Here is a 21,316-nt window from a genome sequence, read left to right as displayed (position 1 = left end):
ATGTCCGGATTTCAGAATAGAAATTTGCAACTAGTACATGTTATGACCGGCTGTCGGTGGCGAAGCACTGACCAAGAGAATCGGCGGACGAGGTGTTCTCACGCTGCTAGAACACCTGTATCCTTCCTGGAAACGAAATTCCTGGGACGGCGAGTGACCAACAATGGGCAGAATCTCGGCCTCAAAGTCTGGGACGGCGATGCCGGAGACAATGGACCACCTGGGCTTGGCTTGGTACGCTGCCGAAGCCACCTGACGGGTATGTTTGGACGGGAGTCTCCGCAACCCTTTCGCTGCGTCGGGAAAAGATCTGCATGGGCAAGCACGAGGAACCTGTTCTGCTTCTCCCCACCTGCGTGTCGACAACCGCCGGACTCTTGCCGCTTCAAGTGTGCCATGACCCCTCCGCGACAGTGAAATGGACTGTGCCATGGTGGGAGGTGTCGTGTGTGTGATTGGTGGTCATCAAGAGGGAGGAGCCAAACTGAGGGGTTAAAACGACGATGCTGAGTGAGAAATGGAGCTCTGAGCCCTCGGTAACAGGCTCATCCAATTCGCTCGTCACTGAACTCTTTCCTTGTAACGATGTAATTGAGTGTTCAAAAAGTGCCAGTAAACTTGTTATTGTTTTCCCAACTTGCTAGCATCAGTTCCTCAACCCGGAGACTCGACTACGCTACCAAACGGAGTCCGGGTACGACGCTGCCCTCTCGTAGCAACAGCATGGCTGTCGAGAAGGGACGGATCCAAACACACCGGCACGACAACTGGAGTCAGCGGTGAGGTTGATCCAAAAAACCCGGTCGCAACATACACTCAAACCTCAGTCATAACACAGCATATGAAGAATAGACCTGTAATAGATACAGTGTTATCAATATACATTTATAACGAATGTATGGATATAATGAAGTTACTTTCGTGTTAGATACAATTTCGTTATAATGAGGTATGAGTGTATTATATTGAAGAACTATAAGCTGGTGTCAATCGCAAGACATTTCGACAAGGCGATGGGCAGGTTGCATTTACAAATGTGAATGCCAATTTAGCTGTGGTCAGTCACATGACCTCTGTTGATTGGTGGTGCGAATGAAAGGAGGCAGGTGAATCAGTGGCAATCTTTAATTCGAGGGCTCCTCCTATGTACAAACACACACTAGCGGTTCAGTAGGGCCTGGTGGCCTGTTGGTCGACAGCCTGCACGCATTTTGCCATGGTGGGCGACGCCCTGCTGATGACGTCTGTCATGTAGAAGTCGCGCAGCGCCAGTAGCTGTGGTCGTATCGGTTCCTGAAGAGACAGCTCGACCTTGCCGGCCTTAGCGTCGTCGTCGGCAACGAGCAGTTCCTGGCGCTCCCCGTAGCACGTCAGGTGTGGGGCAACCTCGTTCATGCGACCTCGCACCTCGCTCAGGCTGTCGTAGGGCAGAGGCATTCCCACCACTTCCGACAGAGCACGGACAACCTGCAGCATCCGATCACACCAAATACTTAGATCACATATTATAAAGTAGTCTCTTGATAATTCACACTCGAAGGGACCCCAGGATTTTTTTTAATTGTTAGAAGTTTGTATTATCAGAAGTTTTATTATATTATCAGAACATACCAACTAGTGTTGTGATCTTTATTGTTTCCCGGTGCCGCAGAAACATCATAGACAGCTCTGCATGATTGCCAGTAAAGCTTTTAGGCATAAGCGATCTTACTGGTACTCGTTATTATACAACACATGAACGCGAGTATAAATAAGGGACGAAATGTGTTGTGCCCCACGACAGCTTGTAGCCCCTTCCCATTCTTATGATGCTTTCCCTCATGACACCAATGTATTGCGGCGAAAGTAACTTTAAGACATGTTCGACACTCGATAGGCCAAGGTCAGAAAGTCTTGGTTTTCTTTTTCCTTCCTCAGTCAGCATGTGATTTTGGGTCCGCGTGGTTTGGCTAGTTTGGCCGTTTTGTAGGCCAGGCATTCGGCTTTATTTGCGGCTGTTATTGACATAAAAAGGCGAATGTTCAGTTAGAAGCAACAAAGTTTGAATTATCGAGAGTCCACTGTACAACCTAAGCTCGCAGACATATAGTTATGTCAAATTATGCAGTATAATTGAAGCTCCTTTATCCTTTGTTATGTGACATATGATTAATTGCCAGTGGTAGATGGGTTTAAAGATCTATGATGCAAACGCACACAGCTTAACGCTATGTGGAATTACGTGATGCAAACTAAACAAGATAGAAGTTAAGGTATGATAACTGCACAGCGCCAAAGAACGAGGACATACGAAATGATCAGATAAGATGAGTCCTAACTTTAAACTGAATTTATTAGAAAAAAACAAGTGGAAACGGAAAACCATTGTTAGTGCGCGTGCTTGTGCAGACGCTTGAAGACTATCGGGGTATGACATCGGATTTTCGCAATAGCTTAGGTTCACTATCTGGTAGACTCAGCAGGTTGGCTGACACGTCTCGCCTGTTTTCTTTATTAAAAGAAGGCTTCTACAATCTCCCACGTTAGCTTGTGACCATGCCTAAAAACAATGGAGGGCTCACATTCTCATTCACGGCAAGGTAGTGCAAGATGAGAACTTAAAAACGAGCTCTGGGGCTAATGCTTAAATCTGATCTTTTCACATGTCCTCATTCTCCAGCACTGTGCAGTTATTTTATCACATCTTGCGAACTCGCCCAAGCTTCCTAGGGAAGAAGACAGAGACTTGGAGTGATCAGAAGTTGTCGAACAACGTATGTCTTGACAAAGCGACATGCCGAAACGAAGATGACTTTTCATCACACGACGCAAACTATCATATCTTTGCTTCGTGCGGGACACACTATAATATGTGCAAGCAGCGAGAGAAGTCTCTGTAGCCTTCGTACAATGTAGACTACCAAGCATGAAACAGAGTACACGACCTCACCTTCCAATCCTCACGAGCTAAACCGGGAGGTGTGACAGCTGGCAGTGTTTGCTGGGCGCGCCCTTCTGTGTTGACATAGGTAGCCTGCTTTTCGGTGTAGGCTGCACCGGGTAGCACTGCATCTGCCAACTCGGCTCCTCGGTCACCGTGGTGACCCTGGACCAGAGACACCAGACAAATTTCGGTCAACAAGTTAATAGCTCTGCCAAAACACAACCAAGCAACTTCCACTAAAGTAGTTGAGTACATACAAGAGGGACATTTTCGTTCTATCGATAATAATTTAGAAGTACACATTGCTGGACTAGTCTGTTATGTTCAAGTACAAGCCAGAAAAGTATAGCTGTTTTTGCGCAAGCAAATCACAAGGGAAGGGGTGAAGGGGAGCGCAAACTTTCGACTGTTTATGCAAGAAATAGTGCAACGAAATATATAGGCACAGACATGTGCAGCAAGCTAGGCACACAGTGAGCGCACACCACCCTAATCACAACCTGTGATCTATGAACTTGCTCTCTGCCTGCGAGAGAGACAATGAATTATCACTGATACACATGGAACCTCGTGCTTTTATATGAAATGCCTACAACAATTCTTGAGCCGCGGTGTAACCCCCTTCTACCCAGAATCTAAATCTTATTCAGGCACGGCTCACACTTATGTGAAATGCAGTGGGTTGCTCCCCGTGACCCCATCCCTCGTTATTTCCTTGCGCAAAAACAGCTAATCTTTTGTGGCTAATAATTTCCAGGGTTTTACATGCCAAAGCCATCATATGATTATGAGGCATGAGATATGATTATGAGGATGTACAGTTGAACCCGTTTATAACGAACTCGAAAGTGTCGCGAAAAGTGGTCGTTATATCAGTAGTTCGTTGTATATGGACTCGCCCTTAAAAACGTGCGTTTTGCGGCCAAGCCGTTTTTTTCCCCCTTTGTGCACTTTTATTAAAGTGCTAACAACCCCTTCGGTGACAAGCTAAGCCTTTTCGCGTCGTGAAGTGACGCCCGCTGCGTGCTCTGCGATGAGCTGACATCATTTCACCGAAGCGCGGTACCGCGTCGTGGAGCCGATCATCCCTGGCTAGTTGCGTGCAGCGCGTCGCCTACTGGGCTTGCGGATTCACAGCCGGGCCGCTTGCTGTATGCCGTATGGGCGCGTTTGTAGTACGTTCTTCGTGCTTGCTTCACTCCGGACCGTGCACAGGTGTGGCGACTAGTCTCTTCGTTCAACGCGGGGAAAACAAGCATTTTGCAAGCAACGCGCACTCGACGTCTCCGCGATGCTCTCGCGGCCGTGCACGACGATGCGCGGCGCACTTGAGTTGTCACCTAGTCAAACACGCAGTATACGCTCGCTGTCAGTGCATCGACGTTTCTCGGTGCCCGCGCCGCTCAACAACAGCGAGCTACTTTCGTTCCTACAAAGCGCACTTTAAAGCGGTCTCGCACGACGCGGCGGCGGCGAACTTGCGAACGGCAGCATGGCGCGCGCTCGTACCGCCGTCAATCCGCAGTGTACGGCGTACGCCACACGCGCAGCCGAGCAGATAGATACCTACAGATGACTGTGATAAGGTTGTCGGCTGTAAGTCATAATGGCACGTTCATCGACGGCTGCCACCTCGCCTTCGCTCTTTTCTGATGCTTATCCGCGAAGGCATCGCCGCAATCGCGCGGAAGTCGTAATCACCGATCGACCGGTCTCTGCCGTTACCGAAAAGATGGACGACCTTTTGCGGCACATTCGACGAGTTTAGGGACGCAGTGAACCTTTTTGCGATGGAAAGTTATCGGGGTTATCACTTCTTGCATTTATGCCTTCTTGCGTTCCAAGGCATTGTTTGGTTCACCGTAGGCGGTCGTAGCTGCAGAGAACGGCGTCAGGAAAGGTTACCGTGCGAAATCTGACCGCAAGGCTTTATGCTGCCTACTATTTTTTTTCCCTCACTGCCATTCTGCCACTGATAAGAAACGCCTGGAAAGTGAGCGACCTCGCTCGCAGCGTCCGAAATCTGCGTGCGGTGCTCGCCGATCTGGGATATCTTAGTCGCGAGTAAACAGGAGCGGGGCACACGCGAGCGCGCGCCCCTGTCACGCTTTAGAAGGAATGTTTTAACTTTCTTTCGCTTCGTATGCGCCTTATTTTTGCCGTGACCGTGTCTGAAGTGTTCGTTGTAAAAGTAGGAGGCTTTGAAAAATGTTCGCTATATGTGGACGCAGCTTCAATGGTTAGCATAGGAAAATCGTAAGTGCACCCAAATATGGTCGTTATAACCGATAGATCGTTATATGTGGGATCGTTATAAGTGGGTTCGACTGTATCAGCAAACCTAATCCAAGCAGCCACACACACACAAAAAACAAAAACAAGGTGCCTTTGTTGCTTGCTGGAAACAACGCATGAAATAGAATGTGCAGCTTCTCGGTATGACCTCTCAGGCCGGGCAGAGGTTTTGGCTGTCGGCAGTTCACTAGCAAATCTTGGAGGCGTTACGCTGGGTCTTAAGTCATACCTGCGAACCACTAGGTGCATACATTGTCCGCACAGGGGCTCTTGAAGTGCTGGTTGTAAGAGATTTAGACAACCGCCATCCCAGCAGCTTCTTCAAGGCTACTTCACTGACAGAGTTATTCTCGTCAAAGTATTAACGAAGGGGAATTTTTCCCAAGGGGCTCGTTTATATGTTAAACACACCAAATAAATCGAACAGACAATTACGCCAAGGAAAGCATAGAGGATGTCAGTTGTTGTCTTTAACTGTAGCGTACAAATTGTGACATAAATTGAAATGAATTGAAGTGGGCGAAAAATTACATTACGAGAGCCCTATGGGGGCTACGAGCAGCGCTGGCTAACACCCCCAAAAATTACATGCACAGAAATGCCCAATGAAGTGGATGGGGAAGGGCCTCCCATCACAGCTCAATTGGTAAAGCATCGGACGTGTAATATGAAGTTTGCGGGTTCAGATCCCATCGACGAAAAGCGTGATTTTTCGTCCACTTCCATTAATTTCAATTTACGGCACAATTAGCATAATACAATTGAAGACAATAAAAAGAGCGTCCTTAATTCTTTTCCTTGCCTAATTGTCTGTTTGATTCATTTGGTTGTGTCTAGTCAAAGTGAAATTTCATTAAATGCACATGCTATATGTACAAGGAGATGGGCATGCCTGATAGATGACGAAGCAGTTTGCAGGCAAGTCTTGCCGCGTCACGGCACCCTCGTCGGCGCCGAACAGATACAGCACGGAGGGCTTGGCCTGGCGGACGGCATCGGGACCCGGCCGGTAACCCAGGTCCAAGGCAGCTCCTTGGCTGGCCGTCCGCTGTAATACATTGAGCACCCGCCAGCCGGCATCGGCGCTCTTCGCCTGCTGGGCCACCTGACGGGCCAATTTCAGCATGGCCGCTCCGTCGGAACGCTGCAACGGCACGCTGCCCACCAACACCAGGGGGCGCTTGGCCTGCGAGAGGGTCTGTAGAAAATAGGGATACTTACGAAATCAGCACTTGAAACGTACAGCACTTTCAAGCAAGAAATTGCCAAAGAAAAGATCTACAACCACTCTCGGGACAGCTCTCTGGTGTTTGAAGCCAGGAAGGAAGTATTTCAGAGACGTATCAATCCAAGCATGAAGGGATAGGTGCACTTTGTGGTGCATGTGGAGAGAAAGGAGGAAACGCCTGAACACCCGATGCCTTTCTGTAAAGGGCTTCACCCTACAGTCCGAAGCAATGGGGCTGAATTTTTTAAAGCATAGAGATTTAGGGACAGTGAAGGCAAAATAGACTTTAAACAAATCCAAATAACCAAGAGGAGGTTATCTGATGGGTGGACAAAATCGAGGCAGAAGTGAAATTTAGTCTTTCACTATACAGAGTTAGTACTTCATTATGAGTTATGGCTAGGTGGCGTGAAGCGCTGCCCAATTAAAAGGCTACAGCCCCACCCATCAGTCTGTGAGAATGAACTAAGGACAGAAAGCGTTAAACTTAAGTTCATAAGCCGACGTAAGGTAAATATAAGGACTAAAAGAGGAGCACTTGAATTGATGGTATCATGTTAGAACGGATCCACATACGTATAAGGAATGCACACATATCAGGAATGCAGACATGGGCTCAATTCACAAAGCTTCCCATTCATGAACAGTATGTCATTGGTCAGCCAACTCTGCTGACATTAAATTCATGGTCCAGGTTCTCTGATGTCTAATATTGTGGCAAAAGGCATTGCAAATGTAGGTACATTTTTCCAATGCAAAATTTCAACAAAATACATTTCTTACGTTTAATTACAAGATACATTTCTTACGTTTCTTAACTAGGAATGGGCGAATAGCAAACTTGAGGTTCAAGGCAAATTCAAAGCGAACAGTGAATTGGTCGAATAATTTTCTAAACCAATGATTCAAATTGAATATATCACATATTACAAAGAAGATCGAGTGCTTTTATCAAGACCCAACTAACTCCATATTTTCAAGAATTAGAACTAGAATTAGAAATCCGTGTTGAAGCGAAGATGAATACTGTAATATTCGTACAAATATTTTAAGCACTCAAATATTTACACAGGCCTACTTTTAACAAGAATAATTGGCAACAACTGTTTAAAAACAACTGCTATTCTTCACTACTGGTAATGCTTTCCAACTAGCAACCGTACTGTATATCCATGTTTGACTGTATATCTGTTGTTTTGAAAAAATACAAAGCTTATCGGAAGCCAACACGTGTATGTTTCCCCTCTTTTGTGCGCTTTCTCCGGCTTTGCATTTTGTTAAGCAGATGGAGCCAGGCACAGCATTTCTGGAGACATTGCATCGTGGCACGCACAAAAGCCCTTTGAATAACCTTCAGTCACCACTACCCTCCTCTAAGCTTTGCTGTTTTAAAGAAACTCGCGCAAGCCCCTGCAGCGTGAGCCATGACACAATGTTTGCACCACACAATGGACAAAGGGCTAATCTCTCAACTCTGGAAGCACAGTGCCAAGCGTGGGAGACCACAATAGCTAGAGTAAAGGGGGCAGATGGTGGCCACCAAACAAGAGCTCGCCTCACATCTTCAACATTCTAATACCAACTACCTACGTTGTCTAAGGCACCTGTCTACGCGTAGTTCACTTCCCATTTTCTTCTACTCGCTGCAAACAAATATTCCATGTCGGAACTGAAACAACTGCATTGTTCTAGTATGCATTCAGTGCTGGTGGTTTGCATTTCACAAATTTTGCTAGATGCTGCTAACCCTTGAAGTGCATTGTAGAAAGTGTGATTTTAATGATGTTACTTGCGTTTCTTCCAGTTCTGGCCAAGGTGTAGATCCCTGTTACAGTTGAAACTCGATCTAATGAAACCCGATTTTACGAATTTCCCGATATAACGAAGAAGTTTCCATTCCCCAGCAGGTACCCATAGGGTTCAATGTTATCAACTCGAATAATGAAAGTATCATGGCACAAAACCCATTTTAACGAGATTTTTCCAGAAATATATGAGTAAAAAATGCGGCGATTTATTTCTAATTTTGACACAGACAGGTTTTTCTTTGGTTGTGTGCGCTAACACTGTCGTGCTAAAGCATAATCCTTGGTTTCATGATCCTTGGTTTATTGCGACCAAGCTGACCAGGTCTATGCAATTGCACGACTGGGCCGCCCTCACTTACTTTTCACACGCACAGGCACAAGTTACCAGCAAATTCAATGCCACGGTAGCTTTCGAGTACCGCTACGTTACAATTTTAAATTTTGAAGGACCATAAAACCTTTTTCTCTGTTTTATGAACTTCCAGATTTAACCAAATAATTTGAGCGCAGCCAACACTCCATTAAATCGAGTTTTACCTGTGTCTATTAAAAAATGCATCATTGTTACAAGCAGCAGCAGCAAACTTGCGCGTGATATAATCGAGGCCAAAAGCTTCGCGGAAAACTGCATGCCCAAGTCATTGATTGCTTTATCTTCAAAATAATTACAACGCCTGCATTGCCACTCATTGTTTTGCTGGCTGTGCTGACTCCAAGAAACTTTCGCCCACATACTACAATGCAATAAATTAGGCATAGCTCTCGGAGTAATACCTGCTGGGGTGACAAATAGCAGCCTGCTGTCAATATTTCTGTTTTCTTTTGCATGAAATATACCAAAAAGTAGGCTACTTCTGTGACTTGGTGGTGTTTGACACCCAGCTGCTGCTGCCTTGCCCACCTTTCATGGGCAAGGCAGCAGCAATGTTGAGAGCTCAAAGCAGCCAAGACGAGACAAGGTTCACTTATTGCTTTTCATTATAAGTGCGAAAAGTAGACACATGCGTGAAGGTTTCTGGGAATTTCAGGAGCTGGGCAGGAAAGTTGGGACATAGAGGGATGCAGAAAAGGTCCACTACAATTAGAGTTCTCTGAGTTGCAATAGCAGACATATGATCTACTAATTGTTTAGACAAATGTGCTAAGTTTGCTGATGCTTCCCGTACTCGTAGCTCTCGCAAACTTAATCTTTTAACATTTCAAACTAGAACTAACATGTTCAAATACAGTTTTTATCACTCAACAATTGAACACTGCAATTCTTTACCAGGAGGTGTTCGTGAATTGCTGTACCATGACTTTTTGCCTGCACTTAGTAAGATCCCCACTCCTGCAATAGCCCCAAGGAGGCTGCAGTATGTAAAAATAAGTAAATAAATGAATATCATATCCTTCTCTGCTGTACCACCAATGAAATTCCAGACAATTTCTCCACACCCAGTATTGGTGGTAGCCTAGTAGTCTAATGAGCTGTTCCTTTGCATACGAAGCAAACAAGATGAAGTGTTCATACTTCAGTGGTACAGTGCACCACAACAAAATAACCGCACTGAAAGGCGAAGAACTTGAAGTAAGAATCGATACCAACTCGCCCAAGTTGCAATCTTATTGAAGACAAAGTTTTCTCTCAGGCAAAGACGAGAAGTGGCCTGAGTACCTACCCAGTAGTGCTCACCTTGCAAAACGGATGCGACCCCGACGCTAGGGCTTGCAGGGTGGCAGGGCTGTCACCCAGCTGCTCATATTCGTAGGTGAAGTCGATAGGTGGGCCGACGGAAGCCACCTGAAGCTCGTTGTGAATCCAATTCTTACGGATGCGTGCATTTAGCGTAGTCGCCTCCCATCGCGGGTTGGCACCCAGGAGCAGCACCAAGTCCGCCTCGTCGACGGCGGCCAGGCCTGCACCGAACAGGTAGTCGGAGCGCATGTCCACCGATCCTGGGAAACGCTCTTCTGTGCAGAGTACTTCTGAGCCCAGCGTGTTGAGCAGGTCCTTGAGCGCCAACAGGCCTTCCGCATCCGCCAGGGCCCCCGCAACAGCCACGATACCACCCGTGCCATCTGGAGACGCAGCCTTAGCCGCAGACGATAGACGGCTGCCAATTGCCGACAGGGCCTCTGGCCAGCCGCATGGCTGCAGCACTCCCTGTGCCATGTGTTTGACACTGTCAGCTAACGGCCAAATACAACAACGCTTTAGACCACATGAGAAGCCTAATTTCATATAGTGCAGATTGGGGGTCTCAACGCGCGGCCCGCGGACCTTTTGCTAGCCAGCCGGCCCACACATTACAGTCTTCATCCCTCATTTAAAAATTTTTTCATATAAGTATGTTCATGAGCTACACAGCCCCATGACCAGTCTCAAGCATTCTTTTTTCGCCAGGCATCCCATGCGGTCACCATGTGCTAAAGCTTAGCAGTGAAAAAAACCCCCCTCTATACTTGAGAACTGGTGTCCAGATTTTATTCAGTCTGCAGATCAGTATCGATATGTTTTTTCGAATCCTGAGGCCAAATCCCCTTCATAAATGAAGTTTCCATCATTCCACATCAATTTGCAGCAACGTAACATTCAGGCAGACCTCACTAAACTAAATTTCCAGGTATTTTGAACAGTGAAAAACAAACTGTTCCTCAAAAGTGCATTACAGTACTGCTCAGAAAAATTTTTCATAAGGCAAACGGACAATATCCATTTCGAAAGAAGTATGCCTATACAGGTACTGTTCTGGTACAGACCTTTGAACTCTTGAAAAAAGGAAGCGCATGTGCTTTAGTGAACCTGTTGCAACTGTTGCTTAGGTATATTAAATGGACAAATTCCCTTCTTCCTAGACACGAAGTGTTGAGAAGACTTTATTGTACAGAATGGGCCGGCAATTTTGGTTTTGGCGGCCTCAGGTTGTTGCTCTACTACAATGCCACGTAGTGACATGCTCAGGGACGCTAAGGCAAGCATAAGTTGAGCTTTATTGCTTTAGGTGGTTGGGCCTATGCTGCAACGACCAGTCCTACCTGCTGGTCTCGCAGCATTGGCGTCGTGAGGCGCTGGCGGCGGAGGCCATCGCAGGCAAAGCGCGTCTTGTCCGAGATCCACTCCTCGTTGATGTCGTCGTTACCCCGCGGAAGCACCCGAAGCAAGTCACCCGTGCGAGTGCTGAGCACGATGTTGCTGCCCAAGCCATCGAGGACGTCGATGCTCTCCACCTTGCGCGTCTCCCACGGTCGGGCCACGAAAGAGTAAGGCTTTGACGTCAGGGCCCCCACGGGACACAGGTCAATCACATTGCCCGACAGTTCCGACATTAACATCTTCTCCACATAGGTGCCCACCTGGATAACAGAACAGCTTCAGTGCCAAGGGCAACTCAAGTGTGACATCTGCAATGCACATTTTGGAAGTGTTGCATGCTGTGCACGTTGTGCAGCATCCATGTTTCACTAAGTACTGCCCCCATTAGTGTCTTTACAATCACACGTTAGCCAGGGCGTCCACAAGCCCATCTGTATACATAAACAAGTCAACAGAGGCAAGTTCACTTGTGGGAATGCTAACACCTGACAGAGGCTTTTGCACATATTTATCTGGTGAAAAGAAAAATGTACTAAAAGCACGCGCTTTTGCATATAGCATTTGATGCATGATGACATGAAACAAGTACAGAAGGCTGCGGTGGCTGTTCCGACAGAAAGATGCGTTTGAAAAAACGAAAGAAACGCCGTTTGCGCATCTCGATGACCGCATACGCAGCCTCATGCTGAAGACAGGATGGTAATGCAAGGCACCTGCATGTCGTTGCCACGGCCCGTAGTGCCAAGGTCGTCGACTCCAGCCACCTCGCTCGCGAAGCGTATGCAACGGGTGCACTGGATGCAGCGGGTCATGATGGTCTTGACCAGTGGTCCCACGTCCTTGTCCTCGACGGCGCGCTTTCCCGAATATTGCACGTCGGTGAAGCGGCTCCGGTCGCTGCCGAAAGCCATGGACTGGTCCTGCAGGTCGCACTCGCCCCCCTGATCACAGATGGGGCAGTCCAGCGGGTGGTTCATCAACAAGAACTCCATAACTCCCTCGCGTGCCTTGCGCGCCATGGGCGAGTCGGTGCGCACTCGCCAGCCCTTCATCACGGGCATGGCGCACGCGGCCACGGGCTTTGGGGATTTCTCCACTTCCACGAGGCACATACGGCAGTTTCCGGCCACGGAGAGCCGCTCGTGGTAGCAGAAACGCGGGATTTCGACCCCGACCATCGCGGCAGCTTGAAGCACGGTCGTACCGGGATCGACTAGCACGGGTTGGTCGTCAATGAAAACCTCGATTTTCTCGGGCTTCACCTGCTGTTTCTGTTGCTGTAGGCATGCGGCAGTGCGCAGGGGAAGCGCACCTTGCACCAGGGGCCTGAAAGAGGCCCTGAGCCCCTGGTTTAGCGGTACACGAAACATGTTTATAGGGCCTTTCGGCTCACCGGCCGACCTGAGAAGATGATGGAGGCATGGAGGTCACATTGACGTCAGCGCCCCCTGTGTTATCGCGGCTGGCACGGTTGGCATGGTCCGCCGATTCTGCGGCAGCAGCAAGCCGGAGCCCCATTATTCGCGTACAAATAGTGTAAATGTGGCGGCTGATGACCCTACCGAAAGCCTATGTTGCCGTCGTGTTTCTCGGCTAGCTCGTCAACTCGAAAGCGTCGATCTCATTTGGCTCCGCACCGTGCCGTCAGTTCGTACTGTCGACGGCGCTGCTGCCCCTGCTGCTAGCCTCCGCTCCTCCTGACGTGTACTACAACTTTGAGCATGGCGCTCGCAAGCGGTTTTCCTTGCGCCGTGCTCTTCCTAGTTTTTCTATGTGAGAGTAACTTCGTTAGAGCTTCAAGTCTACCGACACGCATCTTATGTGTCGACAAAGGGTGTCAAGGTAAGGTACCAGCCAGCTGGTGCGAAACCAGTCGTCTTTTATGCGGTGGTTTCTAAAGTGCTGACGGCTTGTGTCACGCGAAAACATATTGCCGTTGTTTCTGTTGTGCACTTTCGTCTTTACCGGACCGTTGAGCTTATCTAATGTCGGGCCAGTAACCGAGGAATACACGCAGTCAGTGTCGCGTGTCGATCTTCGAAGCGTGACAAATTTTAATGGGTCGCTGTACTGATATCTCTGGGAATGTTCTCATCTCCGAACAATTGCCCCATACGCTGATTTCTTGGCTCGCCGTAACGGTGCTGAAATAAGGGCGCCCGTGTCGCACCGTTTTTAACTCGCTCGCTCTAGATTACGTAATTTTCTTAGTCGAAACCCGCTGGCCGTTCACGGCAAGTACAGCGGATCTTTTTAATTGACATGACCGAACCAAACTATCGTTTGCGCTACAGTTTCGAAGTTGAAGTGTATTGACGACGCTGTCCTTGTAACGCCTCCTTATACATTTGCGAACCGTGGTCGGCACCGTGAAACTTGCCTTCATAAACAGCAGAATCGTTCTGTGTTTTTTTATTGCAGGGAAACTAGGCGAAGGAATCACGTTACAGGCCTATGCTCCCATCAAGGACGGTTACATCAGATTTGGCAAGAATGAAAAGGTCACAGTCTTCGGCAGGACAGAGAAAAGTGATGTCCTGCACATTGAGGTATTTGCTGCTCTCACCTCCATAAACTGGACTATAGTACGGCATTTCTTAGCCTACCACCAAGCTTCATTATAAAGGCCACTATTACACGCAGGCTTGCATGGGGAGTGCCAATTTCATGCAGTGTACTGAGTTTTCAGACTACAAGCTGTGCCATATTCATGAATGTATTGATAGCTTGCACGTGATGTTGTGAACACAGCTTCAGAACGTACTGGTACAACAACTCAGCAGCTACATCGATGTTAACGCAGCATATTCATTGCTGTGGCTAACATGCTTTAGCGTCGTGAAGATGCAGCCAGAACATTGTTGGCTTCCGTGCCAGAATAACAGCCGATAGTGAATGTGATGTCTGATAACATTCACGTAACTTTATGGAGCCATGTTCCCAGGCACGTAGGCAAGGGGGGGGGCCCGGGCCCCCCCCGAAATTCGTCCAGCCTTTTATGTTCCCGGGCAATTTTTTTTCTTTTTGCCATGAAAAGACTTTCTTTCGAATAATTAAGCCTTGGGCCCCCCCCGAAAAAAAATTCTGGCTACGTGCCTGCATGTTCCTACTGTGCTGGTACTACAACATGGCATTGATGTCAGTGCAAGCCACCTATAAACTGTAGACCATGTCATTGCCATCTATAGATGAAGAATTAACGGAGGCTGTTCGATACTGTTGCCTGTCTCAAATTATGCTAGTTCACAGCAACACTGAGCACTGAAATGGTTTACTGGTTATAATAATATTTGCACAAAAATGAGAAAACTGGTGGCATGCCACGCAGAGCAAAAAGGTGAAAACCTTTACGCTTGTGCACCTGTCAGCCGTCGTCCACAGTTACAATAGAGGACATAAACAAATATTGTACAACCCCTCTAATATGTTTCTCATGGGATCAAGAAAAAAGAAACGTAGTAGCCAGGAAACGTATAACACAAACATGCGGGTACATCAGGAAAAAGTGCTGCTAAATGATAAAATGGACGCATTGCATGCAGCTACACCTGAGCAATATGGATTAACCCGAGAAAAATTTATTTACAAAAACGCCAGGCCTGCGCTGAAACCGCAGCACAGTCACAGTGAAAGCTGGAAGAGCGGCATTTCTAGAGCCCGTTGTAAGCTCCCTTGGGGCTACTAATACACGTAGACTGGTACTCACTACGCCATAAATCACAATTTTTGTGAAGTTGGGAATTACCTACTAAGCCATTATTCGTCATTCTGCGGAGGAGCGAGGCACCAGCTACACGTCTGTAAGGCATTATGTGCACTTTGTTGACGCGACGACTGGTGACGATGGAGAATTATGGCTCAGTGTAATGGGTTGGAAGCTTTAAACGACCCACCAGTTATGTAATTTGCATTGGGTGACGCCCGCTCGCTATTTCCCTCTCCTGCCATGCTGTATAACATACGTTGACGTGGGAGAGAGAGAGGGGGGGGTGATGAACTTTACTGAGACCCCGAGGAAATGGATCATGCGCTTATGGGCTTCCTTGGCAACCAATACAAGTGCACTTGCGGGGAACCCACTATGCTATAAATCATTGTAATTTTTGAAAAGTAGGGCAGCAGGCACTGTGCCATTTTTCGTCATTCTACGGAGAGCCGTGGTAGCTGCTAAACGCATGTAAGGCATTATGCGCACTTTGTTGATGCTGTACCTGATGACGATGAAGAATTATGGCGGAGCCCTTTGTAATGGGTTGGAAGCATTCAACAACCTTCTCGTTGCGTAATTCGCATTGTGTGACGCCTGGTTACAGAATTCACGTTGTGCGACGCTTGGTGCTTATTTTACTCTTTTACCACGCTATATTGCATATGTTAAAGGAGTCCTGACACAAAAATTTTCGCCCCGCGTTTTTTTGCTGCAATGTGTTGCTGGGGGCCTGTTAGTCATAACACGGCACATCGTTTGCTGCAGCGCACGACAGATAAATAATTACAAGCTCCTCATTACCGACACAGCCTCAGTTTCGGTTTGACAGAGCTCCAAAAACGGCAAGCCGCCGGGTGCAGCTATCACCACCTAGCGAGTGAAACGCTCGGTCACATGAGCACACAGAACAGTGACGCATTTCTGCGCGGTCTGTCGTCGTCGGGCTCATCGTCGTCTGATGGCGACGATTTTCCTGCGGCGGGGATCGAATGAATTTTCGACGTGGCGAATCACTTCATGTTTGACCCGCTGGCGAGGAGCGATTCGTCGGGAAGCGCGTCAAAACAAAAATGGCGGCTACGACGTCATCGTAACTTGTACCGGCTGCAACGGTTACGTAGGGGAAGTAGGGGGGTCACCTCGGGTCACCTCCGAGGGTGTCAATGCACTAGGCGCGGCCTATAATGCTGGATCGCGCTCGCAAACTTCAAAATTCATATAGAATACCTTCCAAGCTTTATTCGCTGCCGATATTTTGCAGATGGTACACGCACGTACACGGGAATCGATCCAGCAGGCTATCTTGGCCGCGAAATTTTGTCAGTACCCCTTTAATGTGGTTCCTTCCCGACATGAAGCCTGTATAGGGTCTTTTTGCAAAGCAGTTTCAAGCACCGGCATGGCTCAGAGGTTGAATACTGGGCTCCCACGCAGAGGGCCCAGGTTCGAACCTCGTTCCATCCTTAAATTTTTTTCTTTTTTTTTCTTATTTCCAGCGATAATGGTTACGGACACCGGCGGCGGCGGCGGACAACTACAGCGCCAAAAACGGCCGCTGAAATGATCTCATAACAGCTTTCGCTGTAAAAGCATAACCATATGCATAACCGTAAGCATAACCATATGAAGAATTCATATAAAATGAATTCAAGGCTTCGACGGACACCTATTTGGTCGGGAACAATCATCGAATAAAAAGACAAGGACACCGACCACAAGAGAATCAATATGTATTGACGTTTTGGCACCCAGAACGAGAGCCTTGTTCACAATAAAAGCGAAGGAAGGAAGCTTTTATAAATAGCACGTGACCTAAACGTCTTGGGTATGCGGGGGGCAGATTACTGTCCGCGCAGTTGAGCGTGCTTTTTCTTGTTTGTATTGTCAGGGATTCCAGATACAATCTGGAAGTAAGGTCCTTCTCGGTAGCAACGATACGTGCCTTACCCCAGTCTGTTTCATCATATGAGACTTGAGCGTGTTCGGCGAGGGCATTAGAAGATACTTTTCAATATATTTTGATTCTCTTGTGGTCGGCGTCCTCATCTTTTTATTCGAAGAATTCATACACTTCAGTATCGTGAAGCTGTAGGAAACTACTCTGAATTCAAGATGCCTTTACCAACTGCCTCTAGACACCCTTAAGTGCCACATACAAACACTGGCTTTTCTCACATACCATGACTGCCAGTTTTTTCGAGTAATGACACAAATTCTGTCAGCAGCAAGGTCCTATTTCCTGTAGCATCATCTACTGCTGTGACTGAAATTGCTGTTTGCTTTGTTAGCTTCGTCGCTGAATGATGTTGGCATTGACAGTCTCGGTGGTGCGGAAAGTTGAGGTAACTTGGCATCAGTTTTTTTGTGGGCCTTCTGAAATGAACGGCAAGGTGCAACACTGCCTGGACAAGTTTTCAGAACGCTGGCAAACAGGATGGGCCTATACTTGCCAGGCTGTATAAAGCTTACTTGAACATTTTATTACAAAGTTTGTTTCTCAACTTTAGGCTGTTGGCAAACATGCCTATCACGTGCTGTACCTTTATCATCATCATTGTCAATCTTGTTCCTCATTACTTTTGCTCAGAGGTTTTCAGTCATTCGAGTTGCGAAACTATCCACAGGGACCATGTATCAAAATCTGGACACCCCAGTGGCCAAATTTCGGAGGGCTGCTGATTGTAGCGCCACCTGTAGGTGAAAGAAAACAACTAATAAATGACATCCTCTTGTGGTTTGCATTGTAGAAGGCCGCATGCTTTATGAACCAAGTGGTTAGTTTATGTTTGCAGTTTACTTCTAGCAGATAATATTGCGTTCACAGGTATCTTCGATTTCTCTTGAACGTACTCTGCCTAATTCTTTCCACGACAACTTGCACAATGGCTGCAAAGACTGCAGCGATGTGTATGTTTTCTCTCATCATTCCCAGGTGGCGCATCATTTTGCTGTCCTCTGCAAATTGGTCCACACGCATGTCCTAGTTTCATCACGCAGTTTCGCAACTGGTGTGACTGAGGAACTCTGATTTTGCCTGCTGCAACATATAAGTGTCAGCATCTCACTCTAGATGTAATATTTACAGGTCGGGGAGAAGCGTGGCTACGCCCCTGAAAACGTTATCAAGATTGAAAGGATGTTTGTCACTAAAGATCAGCTTGTTGAAGTTGAGGTAAGGAGACTGCATGGCATGGTAAAGTTGGATAGTTGCTAACAGGGATTTCGTTTAATTTTTTAGGTTGTGTCCATCCAACCTTCGAAGACTGTTTCGGAGGAAGCAACCCAAGGTAACCTCTACCGTCTTTATTTTGTTAGTCACTCTTTCAAATCCTAATCTAGCAGGCACATATTTTTTCTGGAACATGTTGTCTTATCCCACTGTTATTTAGGCACACATTACTGCGATTGAGCCCTACGTAGAATAGGAACGGTGAGATGGTGACCATTGCTAGTGCTATTGCGGGTGCCACTTTAATTACCCTACGATTACTTATCTGCACGTTTAGAAGTGTTTAGATGACTAGATTGGGAAGAAGTAATAAGAAGAATTAATGGAGCACATCGCAGCAGCTTATGGTTTTCAGATGACTTCATGCTCATCAGCAGTAATGGTGACGAAGTACAAAATTATAATTGAAAACCGTAATTGAAAAAGTGTTAAATATAAATATGCAGAAGACAGGTAAATGTTAGGAGGTCTGATGAAAAAATGAGAATTCGGGGTTGGCAACCAGGCCCTAGAATTTCTACAGGAACATGTGTATCTAGGTCACTTACTAACAGGAGAGCCTACTCATACAAGATGCACATACAAGCAGCACACGTAAGATTGGGAAACAGGACAGGACAAGTAAGGGCACAGAGCGCCATTGGATAAAGAATTTGATTACATTGCTGAGCCCTGGGTCAAATGTGATTCTATGTTTGATTTGTGCGACTGGTGTGCCAGCCATGTGCTTAGCTTTTCCTGTTTTGATATCCTTTCCCTCGTCAGCACTGTTTGCCCAATCTGGTATGCACTGTCGATACCTTCTTAATGGATCCTTACCAACGTGCCGAAGCTTCAGCTGTTGCAATGTTTTCAGTGTTGCTGAGAATACTTTTGCTTGCAGCCACAGTACTACTCACAGAGCCCGTGCCCACTGAGGCGACGCCGAGTCCGGCGATCGTGAAGAGGTGCCGGATATACGGCACTGTTATGAGCGGTTCCATATGCGACGATGAGGATGCCAGCGAGCTGATTGAAGAGGTTGACGCAGTGACTCAGCTGGAGAGCAGTGCGGATGATTCGCCAACGTCTTCGCTCGACACCTGGTCGCCCTCGTTTACGACTGATATAAAGCTTGATTTGTCATCTGAAGTGTACAGCGGTAAAGGTTCAGAAGAGACTGTGACAGTGAGCAGCACGGAACTTTCAGGTTTGAACCATACGCAAGGTGACGATGCAGATGTTGGGAAAGAAAAGGCAGCCTCTAATGAGCAGCCATTGAGCGCCTCTTTGGAGACGGCGAAAGACGAAGGTGTCGAAGTGTCGGTTGAGGAGGAAGGCGAAGATGAGCGAGATGTTACGGAAGAAAAGCCAATTCCTGGCGAAGTTGACGAGGAGGATGAGACACCTTCAGAAGAGGACCACGTGAAAGAGAGCAACATGGAAACTACAGGAGCAACTTCGTCCTTGGAACCTTCCGCGACAGACCTCGATGCAAGTTCTTCAGATACAGTTGCATTGTCCGACCTGGCCACTCCATCATTGCCACCTCAGCAACCCGACTTGGCTACCGCCAATCAACTTCTTTCCTCGACAGTGCTTCCTTCACAGTCATCAGCATCATCCAGCGAAGCTGAACCTTCGCTGCCTTTGGAAACGGATTCAACTGCCAGCTTAGTTGATAAACCTTCAGTAGTAACTGCCTTGGATGGGTCTTCAACTGAATCTCACCTGTCCAGCCTGCCGACATCTTCGCCAGACGTTTATTCATCACAGTCACTCGAGCAGCCTTCTTCGTTGTCGACTGCAACTTCCCTGCCCGTAGAAACTGAGCTTGGTACAAATGCTGTTGAAGAACCTGCCCCGACCCCGAGCTCAATTGATGCACTGTCAGACCAGCTGCACTTGAAGCCAGCTGCATCCGAAGATGTAGCTGTCTCCTCGTTGCTACTGTCTGAGCAGTCTTCTCCCTCTACTTTTGCATCATCCCCCTCTCAAGAAATAGAACCCATTGAAAGCACTACTGAAAAACTTAGTTTGTCAGACGCAACTGTGCCACCGGTTGAACTACACACGACGGAGACGTCTTCCTCCCTGGATGGTCCCTCAGCTGTATTCTCCTCTGAATCCGATGAAACCCCTATTTCGTCAGTTTCAGCACCACAGCCTGTAAAGGCTAGTCTGAGTTCAAGCTCAGCTGCTGAACCCGCAGTGTCGGAATCGCCCGTGTCATCCCAGGAACAGCAGATGCAAGGTTCCTCACTCGCCGAGCCCCTTGTCTCACAGTTGCAGTCATCACTCGTTGATAGTAGCATTGGAACAACAGCGTTGCCCGTTTCTTATGAAGGCACAGTGGAAAGCTCTTATGTCAAACCTTCGGAATCCATCCTGACTACACCGTCGCTGGAACAGCATCGTGCCGACATTGCTACCTCCGAAGACCGCTTTATCATGACTCCATTGGCTCCCCAGTCCGAGGAAACTCTGTTGGCTCCCCAGTCCGAGGAAACTCTATTGGCTTCCCAGTCCGAGGAAACTCCATTGGCTCCCCAGTCCCAGGAAACTCTATTGGCTCCACTGTCCAAGGAGACTTCATCGGCTCCACAGCCTGAGGAGTCTTCTGCAGAAAGTGCGGCTTCCCTGATGTCCTCAGTAGCGCCTTCTCCAGAACCTAGTGATCGGGTGGATCTGGAATCCACCGTGACTTCTCAAGCAGAGGTTGCACCTCCGGAACCCACCGCTGAGGCTCTCGTCTCTCCCTCCTTGCTGCCGGCAGATGGCCTGGCCGCTTCACCAGAGCAAGCCAAGACGGAGCCGAGCCAAGAGCAGCCGAGTGGTGGTGCCATGGACTGGGGTGTGATGGACGAGTACTTCTGGCAGATGCTGGCTCTGGTGAGTCTCAATATGTGACTGAATTGTCATGGTGGTCCGGAGTGTGATAATGTAAAATGATTTATATCACAAATACAAAGTTTGTTCCTAAATAACATGCTTCAGTAAACATAGAAACATATGTATGACATAATAATGAACTAGCGGAAGCAATTCTGAACATGTTAAGGGAAGTAA

General features: G+C 47.6%; 2 protein-coding genes across 2 annotated transcripts in view; one reads left to right on the top strand and one right to left on the bottom strand.

Moving 5' to 3' along the window:
- Positions 1-1,125: 1,125 nt before the first annotated feature.
- On the bottom strand, positions 1,126-12,757 carry LOC119401342 (NADH-ubiquinone oxidoreductase 75 kDa subunit, mitochondrial). Its single transcript, XM_037668063.2, has 6 exons — positions 12,044-12,757; positions 11,273-11,590; positions 9,930-10,400; positions 6,111-6,416; positions 2,930-3,085; positions 1,126-1,467 (listed from the first exon to the last, which is right to left on the bottom strand). The coding sequence occupies exons 1-6, from the start codon at positions 12,698-12,700 to the stop codon at positions 1,168-1,170; spliced, it is 2,208 nt and encodes a 735-aa protein (XP_037523991.1). The 5' UTR covers positions 12,701-12,757; the 3' UTR covers positions 1,126-1,167.
- A 133-nt stretch (positions 12,758-12,890) lies between these two features.
- Positions 12,891-21,316, top strand: part of LOC119401341 (transport and Golgi organization protein 1) — a 36,569-nt gene continuing 28,143 nt past the window's right edge. Inside the window, exons 1-5 of the mRNA XM_037668060.2 lie at positions 12,891-13,172; positions 13,752-13,879; positions 18,125-18,211; positions 18,278-18,326; positions 19,152-21,139. Coding sequence (XP_037523988.1) covers positions 13,052-13,172; positions 13,752-13,879; positions 18,125-18,211; positions 18,278-18,326; positions 19,152-21,139 — 2,373 coding nt within the window. The 5' untranslated portion in view covers positions 12,891-13,051. The remainder of the gene's footprint in view (positions 13,173-13,751; positions 13,880-18,124; positions 18,212-18,277; positions 18,327-19,151; positions 21,140-21,316) is intronic.

This window comes from Rhipicephalus sanguineus, chromosome 8 (assembly GCF_013339695.2).
Source record: "Rhipicephalus sanguineus isolate Rsan-2018 chromosome 8, BIME_Rsan_1.4, whole genome shotgun sequence".
NCBI lineage: Eukaryota > Metazoa > Arthropoda > Arachnida > Ixodida > Ixodidae > Rhipicephalus > Rhipicephalus sanguineus.
Note: the sequence above shows the minus strand (reverse complement) of the source record. Positions and strands in the feature narration are given on the sequence as shown.